General features: G+C 53.9%; 1 protein-coding gene across 1 annotated transcript in view; it reads left to right on the top strand.

The window, feature by feature from the left end:
* Positions 1–15,501, top strand: part of TUBGCP6 (tubulin gamma complex component 6) — a 28,161-nt gene that overhangs the window by 10,621 nt on the left and 2,039 nt on the right. The window contains 18 exon segments of the mRNA XM_077169231.1: positions 6,312–6,485; positions 7,463–7,584; positions 7,700–7,775; positions 7,928–8,037; positions 8,370–8,461; positions 8,548–8,687; positions 9,490–9,639; positions 10,431–10,512; positions 10,603–10,691; positions 10,823–10,938; positions 11,867–12,005; positions 12,349–12,453; positions 12,547–13,852; positions 14,054–14,109; positions 14,288–14,402; positions 14,510–14,681; positions 14,770–14,911; positions 15,234–15,428. Of these exon segments, the coding sequence (XP_077025346.1) occupies positions 6,312–6,485; positions 7,463–7,584; positions 7,700–7,775; positions 7,928–8,037; positions 8,370–8,461; positions 8,548–8,687; positions 9,490–9,639; positions 10,431–10,512; positions 10,603–10,691; positions 10,823–10,938; positions 11,867–12,005; positions 12,349–12,453; positions 12,547–13,852; positions 14,054–14,109; positions 14,288–14,402; positions 14,510–14,681; positions 14,770–14,911; positions 15,234–15,428 (3,381 nt within the window).

Here is a 15,501-nt window from a genome sequence, read left to right as displayed (position 1 = left end):
AGCCCTCCTCCCTCTATCATTCTCACATTCAGCTTCATTCAGTGTTTTAACATAATTGTATTAAAGTTAGGTAGTATTGTGCTGTCCATTTCTGAGTTTTTATATTCAGTCCTTGTATTAGTTAGTGTTCTCTAGAGAAACAGAATCAACAGGGAACACTTGCAAATATAAAATTTATATAAGTGTCTCATGTGACCGTAGGAACGCAGAGTTCAAAATCCACAGGGCAGGCTGCGAAGCCGATGACTCCGATGGATGGCCTGGATGAACTCCACAGGAGAGGCTCACCAGCCAAAGCAGGAATGGAACCTGTCTCCTCTGAGTCCTCCTTAAAAGGCTTCCCATGATTACATTTAGCATCACTAATTGCAGAAGACACTCCCCTTTGGCTGATTACAAATGGAATCAGCTGTGGATGTAGCTGACGTGATCATGACCTAATCCTATGAAATGTCCTCATTGCAACAGACAGGCCAGCGCTTGCCCAATCAGATAAACAGGTACCACAACTTGGCCAAGTTGACACCTATCCCTAACCATGACAGTCCTGTTGCACAATCTGTATCACTTCAGCTCCAGTTACCCTATATCTTACCCTGTTTCCATCTCCTGATGGTCTCTGTTACCAATGAATATTCCAAGTTTATTCACTAATGTCTGTTCTTATTAAGAGTGAGACCATACAGTATTTGTCCTTTTGTGTTTCTGGCTAATCTCACTCAGCATAATGTCCTTAAGGTCCATCCATGTTGTTACATACTTCATAACTTTATTCTGTCTTACAGCTGCATAATATTCCATCATATGTATATACCACAGTTTGTTTAGCCACCCATCTGTTGATGGACATTTTGGCTGTTTCCATCTCTTGGTAATTGTAAATAATGCTGCCATAAACATTGGCGTGCAAACGTCCATTTGTGTCCTTGCGCTCATGTCCTTTGAGTAGAGACAGCATATAGACGGGTCCTGTTTTTTAATCCATTTTGCCAGTCTACATCTTTTGATTGGGGAGTTTAATCCATTAACATTTAGTGTTATTACTGCACGGGTAGTACTTTCTTCTACCATTTTGCTTTTTGGAGTTTATGTGTCATATGTAATTTTCCTTCTTTTTACCTTTACTCATAGTCTTCCTTTCTACACTCTTCTTCATTCCTCTCTCTTCTGTCCTTTTGTATCTGTCTCTAGTGCTCCCTTTAATATTTCTTACAGAGCTGGTCTCTTGGTCACAAATTCTTTCAATGGTTTTTTGTCTGAAAATGTTTTAATTTCTCCCTCATTTTTGAAGGACAATTTTGCTGGATATAGAATTCTTGGTTGGTAGTTTTTCCCCTTTAATAATTTAAATATATCATCCCACTGTCTTCTCGCCTCCATGGTTTCTGCTGAGAAATCTACGTATAGTCTTATTGGGCTTCACTTGTATGTGATGGATTGCTTTTTCTTGCTGCTTTTAAGATTCTCTCTTTCTCTTTGACCTCTGACATTCTGATTAGTGAATGTCTTGGAGTACGTCTATTTGGATCTATTCTCTTTGGGGTACGCTGCATTTCTTGGATCTGTAATTTTAAGTCTTTCATAAGAGTTGGGAAATTTTCAGTGATAATTTCCTCTATTAGTTTTTCTCCTCCTTTTCCCTTCTATTCTCCTTCTGGGACACCCACAACACATATATTTGTGCACTTCATATTGTCATTCAATTCCCTGAGTCCCTGTTTTCAGATTTCAGATGTTACATCCTCCAGTTCACTAACCCTATCTTCTGCCTCTCGAAATCTACCATTGTAGGTTTCCATTGTTTTTTTCATCTCTTTTACTGTGCCTTTCCTTCCCATAAGTTCCACGATTTGTTTTTTCAGACTTTCAATTTCTTCTTTTTGTTCATTCCTTGCCTTCTTTATATCCTCCCTCAATTCATTGATTTGGTTTTTGATGAGGTTTTCCATGTCTGTTCGTATACTCTGAATTAATTGTTTCAGCTCCTGTATCTCATTTGAATTGTTGGTTTGTTCCTTTGACTGGGCCATATCTTCAATTTTCCTAGTGTGGTTTGTTATTTTTTGCTGGTGTCTAAGCATTTGATTACCTGAATTAGTTTATTCTGGAGATTGCTTTCACTTCTTTTACCTAGGGTTTTCTTGCTGGATGAATTTGTTGTCTGTCTGTCCTTTGACATTCAGTTCAGCTTTTTCTGGACCACTAGCTTGGGTTTTGTTTAACAGGAGAATTTTTCAGTTTTTGTTTTCTTGTTTCTTGCCCTGCATGTATGGTGCCTTTTCCCCCACCCTTCGGAGGGTCTTTTTTTTTTTTTTACTTACCACTTACAGATTTTTAATAATAGCTTCATTGAGATATAATTCAACACAATTCATCCTTTTAAAGTGTCAGTGGTTTTTAGTATATTCAAAGTTATGCAACCATTCCTACAATCAATTTTAGAACATTTTCATCACCCCCAAAGAAATTCTATACCCATTAGCCCCCACTCCCCACTTCTCCCCAACTCCCCAGGCCTAGACAACCACCAGTTCACTTTATTTCTATAGATGTGCCTATTCTGGACATTTCTTATAAATAGAATCATATGATGTGTGACTTGTTTCACTTAGCATAATGTTTTCAAGGCAAATCTGTGTTATAGCATGTATTAGTACTTCATTTCTTTTTTATTTTCTAATAATATTCCATTGTGTAGATATATAATATTTTATTTATCCATTCATGAGTTAATGGACATATGAGTTATTTCTACTTTGGGCTGTTATGAATAATGCTGCTATAACATTCAGGTACAAGTTTTTACTGGGCTTATGTTTTCAGTTCTCTCGTATATTAGATATGGGAGTGGAATAGGTCTTAGGGTGATTCTATGTTTAACCTTTTGAGGAACTGCGGGACTATTTTTCAAAGTGACTGTACCACTTTACATTCCTACCAGCAGTATATGAGGGTTTCATTTCTCGGAGGGTTTTTTTAAGTATTATGGACACCAGCTGAATTTTCCCAGACCAAACTGGCCTCCTGTTAGGAGGAAAGAGTCACCTGCATCAGTTTTCCCTGCGGGTGAAACCCAGTAGGTTGAAAGACTTTCCTGTGAAGTCTCTGGACTGTTTTTCTTATCCTGCTCAGTATGTGGCGCTTGTCTGCCTGCAGGTCTGACCAGCATACAATGTTGCGGTACCTTTAACTTTGGCAGCCTCTCCCTGCTGGGGGCATGGTGGAGACAGAGGAGAGGTTGTAGGCTGGTTTTAATGGCTTCAAGTTACCAATCCCTGGGGTCTGAATTCCTTGAGGGAGGGATTCCACCAGAGTTGGGCTTCACCCCTTCCCTGGGGAAGGCAGTGGCTCCAGACAAACTCTCAAAGAAGCTTGTTTCTCCCTATACCTGGGGCAGTTGCAGCCTGAGAAGTCCTGCCGCTGTATCCAAATGCAGCGAAGTGTCTGTACAAACATAGCCACAGAAACCTCTGTTTCTTTTTTTTTTTTTCTTTTTCCATCAGCCCTGCCCACTTGATGCTGAGGCAAAACTCAGCGACCTCTGCTTTGACCGGTTTCATCTGAGCTGGGGACCTATTTTTAGTGGTCAGAATTTGTGAATTAATCCCACACTTTAAGATTAGTTGTGCTCAGCCCCTGCTGCTGGTAAAGTCTCTTTCCTTTCCCCTGTGGGAAGCAGCCTGTGGGGGAGGGCCGCCGGCTGCCATGGCTTGGGTAACTCATGCTTCTTGGGGGGGCTCGCAGCTGATCCAGACTGGGATATGTGTGTCTGGTCACTAACATGGCCCCAGGAGCTGTTCTGTACTGTTCCTGGTTATTTAGTAGCTGTTCTGGAGGATGAACTAAATTCCACACCTTGGTAAGCGGCCATCTTGGCTCCTCCTCCTGGATATAGAATTCTTCGTTGGCAGTTTTTCTCTTTAGAATCTTAAATATATCATTCCACTGTCGTCTTGCTGCCATGGTTTCTGCTGAGAAATCTATTTATAGTCTTATGGGGTTTCCCTTGTATGGCATGGATTGCTTTTCTCCTGCTGCTTTTAAAATTCTCTTTTTCTCTTTGACATCTGACTGTCTGATTAGTAAGTGTCTTGAAGTATGTCTTTTTGGATCTATTCTGTTGGGTTATGGCCCTTCTTGAATCTGTAATTTTAAGTGTTTTATAAGAGTTGGGAAATTTCAGTGATAATTTCCTCCAGAAGTCTTTCACCTCCTTTCCCCTTCTCTTCTCTTTTTGGGACACCCACAACACATTTATTGTGCATTTCATGTTGTCATTCAGTTCCCTGATTCCCGCCTCATATTTTTCCATTCTTTTCCCTACATTTTCTTTTGCTTGTTGAATTTCAGATGTTCTGTCTGCCAGCTCACTAATCCTATCTTCTGCCTCTTGAAATCAAACATTGTAGGTTTCTCTTGTTTTTTTCACATCTTCTACTGTGCCTTTTATTCCCATAAGTTCTGTGATTTTTTTTTCCAGACTTTCGATTTCTTCTTTTTTCCTTCCCTTGCCTTCTTTATATCCTGCATCAATTCACTGATTTGATTTTTGATGAGGTTTTGCATGTCTGTTTGAACATCCTAATTAATTGTTTCAATTCCTTTATCTCATTTGAATGGTTGGTTTGTTCCTTTGAGTGGGCCATATGTTCAATTTTCCTGGTATGATTATTTTTTTGTTGGCGTCTAGGCTTTTAATTTCCTTAATTAGTTTATTCTGGAGATTGTTTCACTCTTTTGCCTAGCATTTTCTTGCTGGATGGCTTTGTTCTCTATTTGTTCTTTGACATTCAGTTCAGCTCATTCTAGGTTCTAACATAGGTTTTAATGAATCAGAATTTTTCAGTTCTTGTTTCTTGCCCTGCCAGTATGGAGCATGTTTTTTTTTTTCCTTAGGAGGGTCTACTTAGGTGTTATAGACCCCAGTCAGATTGTCCCAGACCAGACTGGCCTCCTCTCAGGAGGAAATAATCAACAGCATCAGTTTCCATGAGGGTGAGACCCAGCAGGTTGACAGACTTTCCTATGAAGTCTCTAGACTCTGCATTTTTTTCCTGCCCAGTCGGTGGTGTTCGTCTGCTTGCAGGTCCCACCAGTGTAAAGTGATGTGGTGCTTTTAACTTCAGCAAACTCTCCCTGCTGGGGGTATGATTGAGACAGAGGAGAGGTTGGGGTTTGAATTCCTTGAGGGAGGGATTCCACCTGAGCTGGCCCCACCCCTCTCCTGGGGAATGCACAGCCTCCAAGGAATTACCTCTTTTCACCTGCCCAGCCTCTTTGTCTCTCAGACAAGCTTAATTCCACCCTTGCTTGGGGCAGTTGGAGACTGAGAGCAGTTGAGCCATAGAAAGAAAACAAAAATCCTTTTCAGAGCTGGACCCTGGTATCTTGGGTTTGCCAATCAAGAGATAAATTGGTACACTGCTCTATATATCTCCAGGTCCTATGTGACACCTCTTTTTTTTTTTTAAGGGTCCAGACCTTTTCAAGCATTTTGTGCTGTCCAATCTAAAAACCTGTTTTTGTTTTTTCTTTTCTGTCAGCCCTGCCCGCTCTGCACCAGGGTGAAAACTAGTAACTTTAGCTTTTCTGAGCTTGTTTTTTGTCCTGGACTTGTGTTTGCTCTCTGGCCTTAGGAATTCCTCCCTTCTAGGAGTTTGAATGCCCCTGTGCTCCCTTTGAGATGGACTCTTTCCCCTTCCTGGTGCTCCGTTGTATGACTTAGTGCAGGAAGTGCTATGACCCAGGCTGTTGTGACTCGTGCGGCTTCTTACACTGCCCAGCTCTCTGCAGGCACTTCCCTGCTTGTCCAGGGCATCAACGTGCAGGCACCCAGGGTGTACCTTGGGGACTCTGCTCCCTCCAGAACAGGCAGGACCCACAGTGGGAATGCCAGGGAAGTGGTGGTGGAGGGGCCACAAGGGTGCCATGAGTTCACCTGCTGATTTCAAGCCGTGTCCTCTTGATTCAGCACTCACCCTTTAACTGTGTTCTGGAGTTTTGAGGGTCCAGCCCCTGGAGCATCTTTTACCACCATTGTGGTTGACCAGGCAGTTGGGCATGTGGTTTTATTACATTGGCTACTGATAAATTGTACCTTGTATCTGTTTGTACTCTCCTACTAGGCAAAAGCAGTTCTTATTTTTTGCTTCTGACTCTCAGTGTTTCTCTTTTGCAAGTCCTGTCTGTGTCTGTTTGATTTGAGTGCATGGTCTTGGGGTGCTTGGGTGAAGGAGGTGATGGCGCCACATGGGGATTTGGAGCTGCTGTGAGGCCCAGGGCTGCCCGGTTGACTCGGGTCTGCCCCGCAGCCATCACAGGCTTTCGTAGTGAAGCCAGGCATCTTCGTGTCGGGGGTGTCTCCTGAGAGTGTAAGCAGCTTACTCTCCGAGGTGGCCACATATGGGACGTGCTACTCCCGCCTCAGCCGCTTCTCCCTGCAGCCTGCACTGGGCTCCTCACACAGCCGGGGCCTCGTGTTCCAGGTATGTCCCCCTGCCTCCTGGGAGATGCCTTCAGCTTTGGAACCCACCCCTCTGTTTCCTCTGTAGTGTCTGAATGCAGTCGTTACATTGTGGGTTTGGGGTGACTGAGGAGGTTGGTTTGTCTCCTGCATTGTTTCAGTGGGCCCTGGGATGGGGAGATGTGGGGGGCGGGGGACCAGTTGTTGGGGGCTAGGGAATGCCTGGCAGTTTGAAGTGTGCAAGGCAGGCTGAGGCAGTAAGTGGCCCAGGACTGCCTGTTCCCCCTGGCACCAGGGCCCCTGTGCTGACAGTGGGGGGCTCTGAGCCCAGAGGGACCTGGGGTCTGTCCTGAGGATGGGGGCAGGGGGTATGGGGGGCAGTTTGGACAACCCCATGCAAACTGAACAGGGCGTTTGGGGAGAGCAGAGGGGACGACGTACCCACATAAAGAGCTGGGGTGCTCGTGATCTTTGAACCTTGGCAGACAGAGAGGGGTTGTCAAGGAGAGATGTGATGCAGTTTGAGTTTTAGGAAGTGTAGACTGTGGGTAGTGGGTCTGAGTGGGCCCAGGGAGGGGCTGTCCTTGGGCACAGGTGTTGGGGCTGGGAGCAGCTGGGTCTGGGGTTGCCAGTGGGCTCAGCATGTGGTCCCCGACATGGAATCTGCAGATCACGGCCTAACCCACCAGGGCCTCTGGTCTGAGCAGCTGGAGGGCCTTATGAGCTGGCCTCTGTGAGCATGGCCTGGCTGGCCTTTCCAAAGCGCTGCAGCCCCCATTGCAGATTCCCTGGAGCAGCTTCCTGGCCTGCGAGGAAGGCCGAGGTCCTGGGGGTGCCTGGTCCTGGCATCTTAGGCCCTGCTCTGCAAGGGTCCTGGTTTCTGACTCGGCGGAGCTGTCTTGGGGACAGACTCCAGGCCTAGGGCAGAGGCAAGATGCCTTTTCCCGGCTCCGATGGTGCACTGCGTGTGCGGGCCAGCCTCAGACCCTTGGTCCACAGGCCTTCTCCAGTGGCTTGAGGCAGTACCTGCAGTATTACCGGGCCTGTGTCCTCTCCACACCGCCCACCCTGAGCCTGCTGACCATCGGCTTTCTCTTCAAGAAGCTGGGCCGGCAGCTCCGGTGAGCCACGAGGGGGTGAGCAGCAGCAGGCCTGGCAGGCAGGTCCTGTTAGATGCCCCCACCTGGCAGGGAGGGCCCTACACCGCTCACCAGGTCTGCCTGCTCCTCTCCCCAGGTACCTGGCCGAGCTCTGTGGCGTCGGCACCATGCTCCCAGGGACCAATGGAGGGACCAGGGCTGCCTTCCCAACTGTGAGTCCTGTCCCGCTGTGGGGCCTGGGCATTTCTGCTTTGCTGCTTCTGCACCTGGTGTCCAGAAAGGGGGGCAGCCCCTGAAAGGAAGCACGGTCCCTGGAAAGGAGGGTGCCCCTGGAGAGGCTAAGCCCACTTTCGGTCTCCTGCAGGGAGTGAAGCTGCTCTCCTACCTCTATCAGGAGGCCCTGGACAACTGCAGCAATGAGCACTACCCTGTGCTCCTGTCCCTGCTCAAGACCAGCTGTGAGCCCTACACCAGGTGGGGACCAGACCCCCTGAGTCCCTCCAGGCACAGCGCACTGGCCCTTACCCTGCTTCTGCCAGGAAGGTCCACCCAAGAGGGTCTACGCAAGACAGTGAAAAGGCTCCCATGTTCAATTAGTACAATGGGAATCTTAGCAGACGGGGAATTCCTGGGCTTGTGGGCTTTTGCTTTGTTCCCAGCGCATGCAGTCATCCTCCCAGCCAGTCACCGGGCCTTCTCTCTCCAGATGCCCACTGGGGCGCAGGGGCAGCAGTGAGACCAGTCCCATCACTGGGAGGGGTGGGGGTGGTGTACTCCGGATCCCGCCCACTCCTTGCCTCCCGCAGGTTCATCCACGACTGGGTGTACAGCGGCGTCTTCAGGGATGTGCATGGCGAGTTCATGATCCAGGTGAACCATGAGTACCTCAGCTACAGAGGTAGGCAGCCAGCGCTCGCTTTGGGCCCGGGGCTCACGCTGGGGCTTGCCCTGCAGATGTGAGCCCTGTGCTCTGCCCGTGTCTAGATAAGCTGTACTGGACCCATGGCTACGTGCTCATCTCCAAAGAGGTGGAGGACTGCGTCCCCGTGTTCCTGAAGCACATCGCCAATGATGTGTACATTTGCGGGAAGACCCTTAACCTACTCAAGCTCTGCTGCCCCCAGGTAAGGACAGGCCGGGGTTCTGCAGATGCATGTGGCCATGCTAGCATCTCATCCCTGGATGAGGGGGACACCTGGGGCAGCCTGGGGCACACTTCCGTCCCCTGGTGGTGAGCCTAGCCCATGCTGTTGTCCCCCTCCCCCGGGGCAGAGCTCGGACCTCTACAGAGACCCCATGAGTGCCCTTCAACTCTGCAGTCAGCTGCATAGAATCAGGAGCTTGGTGGGCTCAGTCCCACAGTTGTCCCCCAAGAATTTCATCAGTGTTTCTGTCAGTTCTCTGTTGTTTTAGGATGGGAGGAAACAATGAAGCTGTTTTGGAGGTGGAGGGCCTGTGGGCTCCACCCTGCCCCCCCACTGGGACCACCCAGGGGGTGGGGTCACCGGCACAGGCTGCTTTAGGGGCCATCTCCTGGCCTGGTGACTGGGTGCTAGAGGGGGCCAGCAACAGCAGGGGCACTTGGGGCTGGGCTGGGCAGGCCCTGTTGGCGCTGGGACTTCGGCCATTGCTCGCAGTGTCCTGCATGCATGAGGGACCCCAGGGGTTCTTCTCTGCTTCTGAGGGGTGTCCCATGGAGGTTGGGTCAGCTTTGATCTCCAGAGCAGCCTTGTGGCGTCTCCTGGACCCAGAGCAGAGCAGGTCTGCACAGCTGGGCGTTTCCCTCCCAGGCCTCTGGGTTGGAAACTGGACGCTTCTGAGGAGTGGGCCTCTGGCCACTGTGCACACCCCTGAAAGCAGCTGAGGTCGGGCCGCAAAGCCCTCGCCGTCCACTCCGGGTAACCACAGTCCCCTTCTCTTTGGCAGCATTACTTGTGCTGGTCCGATATCCCCGTTCCCCGGATTTCAGTGATTTTCTCCCTCGAGGAGCTGAAGGAGATTGAAAAGGACTGTGCGGTGTACGTTGGGCGGATGGAGAGGGCTGCGCGCCTCAGCTGTCTTAGCAAAGAGGAGAAGGTGGGCATCCTCCCGGCCCTGGGGGCTGTCCATGTGGAGCTGTGGCACCTGGCTGTGCTGCAGGCATCCATGAGTGTTCCCCAGGCCCCCTCTCCTCAGTGCTCCCCAGCTCCCTCTCTCCTGTGCTCCCTCTCTCCTGTAGCCCTCCCCTGGTTCCTAGCCTCTGTGAGTTCTCCTTGTGTCAGAGGGAAGGGGCAGGGTGGGCACCGGGGACAGTGCTGGGCTAAGGAAAGGATCCTGGGCCTGCATGGGGAGGGGAGCCAATGGGCCTGCTGGTAGGCCTATTGGGGCACCCAGTTCCCATGAGGATGCCCCCTCCACAGAGGGGGCCCAGAGGCCACTGGGGCAATTATTAAGTGCCCAGGAGAGTGTGTGCCTGGTCAGTGATCTAAGAGCCGTAACATCTCTCAGGACAGAGGTTTTTGACGTCATGGTTGATGCCAAGTGCCCAGGCTCTCCGTGCTGCCCCCTACTATCTATACCGCCCCCACTGTCCACGCCATCCCCTGCACCATCCCCTGCCCACCACCCACCCCCGCCCTCCTTACTGCCCCCCCTGCCCTCCTTGCTGCCTCCTGTACCGTCCCCTGCACCCCGTCCTCTGTGCAGCTCTGTGGAGTGGCATTGTCCCTGGGGAGAGCTTCCTGGGGCAGCATGTCCATTGTGTCCATTCTAAACCTGAGCAGGGTAAGGGGCGGTTGTCCCTCAGTGGGGTTGCAGCCCCTCCTTTGCCTGGCCACCCCTGTGGGGTTTGAGTGCAGGCTGGGTGGTTTACTGACTGTCTCTTTTAGGAGCTCCATGTGGAAATTGCAAAACAAGAACTGATCATCCATGCCCGAGAAGCAGCGTCCCGGGCTCTGAGTACCCTGAGTGGTGAGTACGTCTTAGCCATCTCTTTTGGAGTTCTCAGGTGTCTCCCTCAGTGGCTCCTAACAATTGAGGGTCCCTCTCCTCGGAATGCAGATCAGCAGATGTCAGAACGGATGGCTGCAGATGCCAGGAAGCGTGAGCAGTTTCGGAGGCTGAAGGACCAGTTCATGAGAGACCAGGAGGTGGGTGTTCTGGGTACACAGGGTCCAGGAGTACCGGGGTGGGGACCTGAGCTGTCTAGGGACGATATGGTGATATGTGGGGACCTGGTCTGTGGATGAAGCGCCTGGCTATGGCCTGTGTTGCTTTGCAGCGACGCTTGGCGGCCAGACAGGAGGAGATTGATGATGACTTCAGCTATGCCCGTGAGCTCCGCGAGAGGGAGAGGAGGCTGGCGGCCTTGGAAGCCGAGCTGGAGAGGCAGGCGAGGTGGGCGGGCGGCCAGGTGGGCCCTGGGCAGGGCCGGCCCCCCTTGGGCACCAGCCCCCAGGCGGGCCTGGGCACAGACACGGCTGTCTTAGTGTTGGTGATGGTGGTTGGCTGTTTATTGTGAAAATGTCCCAGCCTACACACAAGTTGGAAGGCGAACGCTGAACCCCAAAATGTCCCTGGCATCCACATGCTCTCAGCTATTCCCAGAATGGCTTTTGGAGCTGGTTTGTGTGCATTAGAGTCCCCAAAGGCCATGTGCTATGTCTGTTTGATCTTCTGCCCTGTCTAACACGACAGAGACTAACCTGAGTCTGGCTGGCTGAGATTGAGGTTTGGCACTGGGCCTCCTTTTGGGCTTGCTGGCTGATCTTGAAGTGAGTGCTGGAGTCCCAGGGGGCAGCTCCATGTGTGGTGAGGCCTCCTGGGAGGGCAGGGTGTCGGGGGCTGTCTGAGGAGACGGCCTGCAGAGCATAGCCCCCCACTAACACGTGGAGGAAGCGAGGCTTGGACGAGTGGGTGGTGGGCAGGTGGGAGCTGAGCTGTCTAGGGACGATATGGTGATGCACCTGCCCCCAGGCTACCCTGCCCCTCACCCTCACCAGCGGTTCCCTCAGTTCTCTGATATTCTCCATGGAACAGGAAGCTGCCTTTATGCAGCTCGAGAGGGTGGCCTCGCACTGAGAGCATGGTGACCCTCCCCTCCCCTTGCCTCTGCTTCGGGTGCATGCATCAGCAGACATGGGCTGAACCTGGCCAGGCATCCCCAGCTTTGTGGGAAGACATAGGTGTGGCCAGCCCGGGCAGGCACCTTTGGGGCTCAAAGGGGCTTGGCCAGGCAGCCTGGGGGCTGGGAGGGGGCCGGGTGGGCCGGGGCCCGTACCTTAGCTGGGCAGACTGTAATCGAGTCCTTTGTGCATGGCTGCAGGCAGGCACTGGTTGACCATTACAGCAAGCTGTCTGCAGAGGCGGCTCGCCGAGAGCAGAAGGCCTTGTGGAAGGCTCAGAGGCACAGGCTGGGGAGCGCACGCCTGCGGTTCCTCTCTGAGGATTGGAAGCGCATCCGGGTGGGTGCAGTTCACCTGGGCTTCAGTGACTGGGGGTCTCCCAGTTGCCTGAAACAGCACTGGCCTCTGCGCTTGTAGAACGGGAAGTGGGGGAATCCTGTGCTGCCCACTTTGTGGCTGCATTGGGTGGACGCGGGGGCCGTGAGAGGACCAGGGCTTCAGGGCCACCACCAGTCACCAGGACGAGGACCGTGGCACAGGGAACCTGCGTACCCCCACTCGCCTCCCGCTCAACCCCACTTACCGGCCCCTGCTCGCCCCCACTCACCCCCACTTCCTACTCTACCCACACTCACCCCCCCCCCCACTTACCCTTGCTCACGCCCACCTGGTGCTGCACCAGGAGATGCTACAGGACGCCCCCGAGGTGAAGGGCCATCAGCCACCGGATACTTCCCCTGGGACACCTGCTGAGAGCCAGCCTGGGGCAGGGGTGTCATGTGCCCAGGTGAGGGACCAGTGGGTGCCCAGGGACTGGGGGTGTTGGTGAGGGTGTGGGGAGCCTCTGGGTGTGAAGTGACCTCATGCACTTGTATTGCAGCCTACGGCTCTGGGCCCCAGACACCTGGCTGCCTTCAACAGCCTGAGCAGGCCGAGGCCACAGCTCCCGGAGACCCTCACAGCAGGGCCCAGTGGCCCTTGGCCAGCAGCTGACCCGCAGCCTGGATGGGTTGAGCAGATTGAGTCCTTCTCCACTGGCCTCAGTGTCCGAGACTTCCTGCCCATAGTTGTGTGGGCTGGGCAGCCTGCAGGGAGGGGTGAGGCCCCTCATCTGGAGGAAGCCCTGCATACCATCAGTGCAGATCTGCCCCCCTCGACTCCAGGCACGCAGCATGAGTACGATTTCAGTACTGTCCTGAGGCCAGCTGTAACCATCTCGACTTCGCCAGGTTCCTTTCAGGCTTTAGAGAGTGGCTTGGGCAGAGAGGGCCAGCAGGTGCAGGGGGACACCCAGCTGGACATGGTGACATGTGACCCCGATGCACGGGTGTCTCTGTCTCATCCTCACTCACTAGGGCACAGCTTTTCTGAGGAGGGAGGCAGCCAGTCTCAGGGACAGCTGCTTGAACATGTGTCTGATAGTCGTCCCACAGCGTACTGTGCTGAAAGGGCTCCCTCCCGGCGACGCTGGAACGTCCACGGGCACGTGTCTGACTCCAGCATTGGGGTCGGGGAGAATGTGTCGGCCGTGGCTCCCTCTCGGCCACGCTGGAACGTCCACGGGCACGTGTCTGACTCCAGCATTGGGGTCGGGGAGAACGTGTCGGCCGTGGCTCCCTCTCGGCCACGCTGGAACGTCCACGGGCACGTGTCTGACTCCAGCATTGGGGTCGGGGAGAACGTGTCGGCCAAGGCTCCCTCCCGTCCACGCTGGAACGTCCACGGGCACGTGTCTGACTCCAGCATTGGGGTCGGGGAGAACGTGTCGGCCGAGGCTCCCTCCCGGCCACGCTGGAACATCCACGGACATGTGTCTGACTCCAGCATTGGGGTTGGGAGAAACATGTCGGCCGTGGCTTCCTCCCGGCCTCGCTGGAACGCCTGTGGATACTTCTCTCAGTCCTGCATGATGCTGGGGACACACTCAGGGGAAGCTGAGCCTGAGATGTCCAGGCCCCATCAGAGCCTCCCTGGCCCTGTGGCCCCATCAGACCTCAGCCTGGGGACACAGACCTCCCCACCAGGAGACGAGCTGCAGCCTGAGGCAGAAATGGCACCAGGCTCCCCAGCATGTGCTGTGGTTCAGGTGGCCTGCTGCAGCACCGGGTTGGAGAGTGGCCTCCAGGCCCCACCCTCAGCTGCAGCTGAGGGTGGTGCTCTGGGAGACGGAGGCCCTGCGAAGCAAGGTCAGTGAAAGTGGGAGGGGTATGGACACCACCTTCTGGGCCCCATAGAAGGAATGTCACCTGTGGGTAGACTCAGGTGGGCAGGGAGGGGGCGAAGCTACCAGCCAGCCCCTAGTTTGTCAGCTGTGACCTGAGCCTCTCCTTGTGGGTGCTCGGCCCTGACTCCTGCTCCCTCCACCCCCATCATCTGTGCCCACTCAGGCCCAGGGAGTGGTCACAGCCAGGACTCCTCTCCAAGTCAACCTTCAAGCCCACAGGTCAGGCTAGGCACGGCCTGAGGGCTGGCTGGTTGGGTGGGTGGGTGGGCCTGAGTTGGGGGGCATGAAGTGGCTTGGGGGGCATGAAGTGGCTTGGGGGGCTCTGCCTAGCCTTGTGGGGCAGTGGGGGCCCACCTCCCCGGGAAGAGCATCAGGTCACTGAGGCTGGTCTCTTTAGGAAGGTGAGGCTGCAGAGGCAGTGGCTTGGTGCCCGGGCTCGGAGCAGGCCTACCTGAAGGAGCTGGCGGCACAATACCATGCTGAGCGGTACCCGGACAGCTACGAGACCCTGAGTGAGCACCGAGTTAGCCCCCTATCTCCCACCCCATGTCAGCAGTGGGCAAGGGTGCAGGGGCTGGTGGGCCCCAAGTCGCCAGCGCTTGTCTCTGCCCCTCCCCAGCAGCAGAGACCCCTGTAGCCCACCTGCTCCATCATGTGCTCCCTCGGCCCTTCTCCCTGCCTGTGGATCCCCAGGTGGAGGCGGCCACGGGCGAGGCCGCCGTGCAGCTGAGCGAGCTGCTCACTCTCCCTGTGCTTATGCAGCAGTCCATCTCCGCGCCGCTGGCTGCCCAGTGAGTGCCTGGCCCCGTGGCCCCGCCTGCCCCTGCCCCTGCCTCTGCTCCTCCTTGCACCTGCCCCAAGGGCTCTGCTTGCCCCCAGTGTTTCCCTGGTGAACAAAGCTGTGGTCGACTACTTTTTTGTGGAGCTCCGCCTGGAGACGCACTTCGAGGCACTGAGGCACTTCTTGCTGATGGAGGACGGGGAGTTTGCTCAGTCGCTCAGCGACCTGCTGTTTGAGAAGGTGACCAGTGCTGTCGGAGTGCTCAGCTGGCTAGCCTGCTGCTGGCAGGTTGGGCACGGCTGACTGGCTATCACTTGGGGAGAGCCACGCACCGTGTGAGCACCAGGTGGGCCCAAGCTGGGCCCCAGGGGACCCCTGTGTGGTTGTGGGCAGGGTGGGTGTTCCCAGAGCAAGCTGTGTGCCTGTGTGCTACCTGTCCCCAGGCTGGGGAGAAGGTTTGGCCCTTTCCTGACCTTGGTCCCTAAGCCTGGAGCATGAGCTCACAGGGTAGCCAGGTCCCTTGTCTGGGCCAGCTCAGGACCCTTGTCCTTTCTCTACCCAGCTGGGTGCTGGGCAGACACCTGGGGAGCTCCTCAATCCCCTGGTGCTCAATTCCATCCTGGCTAAGGCCCTGCAGTACAGCCTCCACGGGGACAGTCCGCTGGCAGCTGGCCTCTCCTTCGCCCTCAAGCATCTGCCTGAAACATTTGCCCCGAATGCCCCGGATGTGCTGAGCTGCCTGGAGCTTAGGTACAAGGTCAGAAGCAGCCTGCATGGGCTAGGCAGGGCTCCTGGGTTGTCCTGGGCCCGTGCTGAGCACAGCTTCCTGA

The sequence above is a fragment of the Tamandua tetradactyla genome, chromosome 7 (assembly GCF_023851605.1).
Source record: "Tamandua tetradactyla isolate mTamTet1 chromosome 7, mTamTet1.pri, whole genome shotgun sequence".
Taxonomy (NCBI): domain Eukaryota; kingdom Metazoa; phylum Chordata; class Mammalia; order Pilosa; family Myrmecophagidae; genus Tamandua; species Tamandua tetradactyla.
Note: the sequence above shows the minus strand (reverse complement) of the source record. Positions and strands in the feature narration are given on the sequence as shown.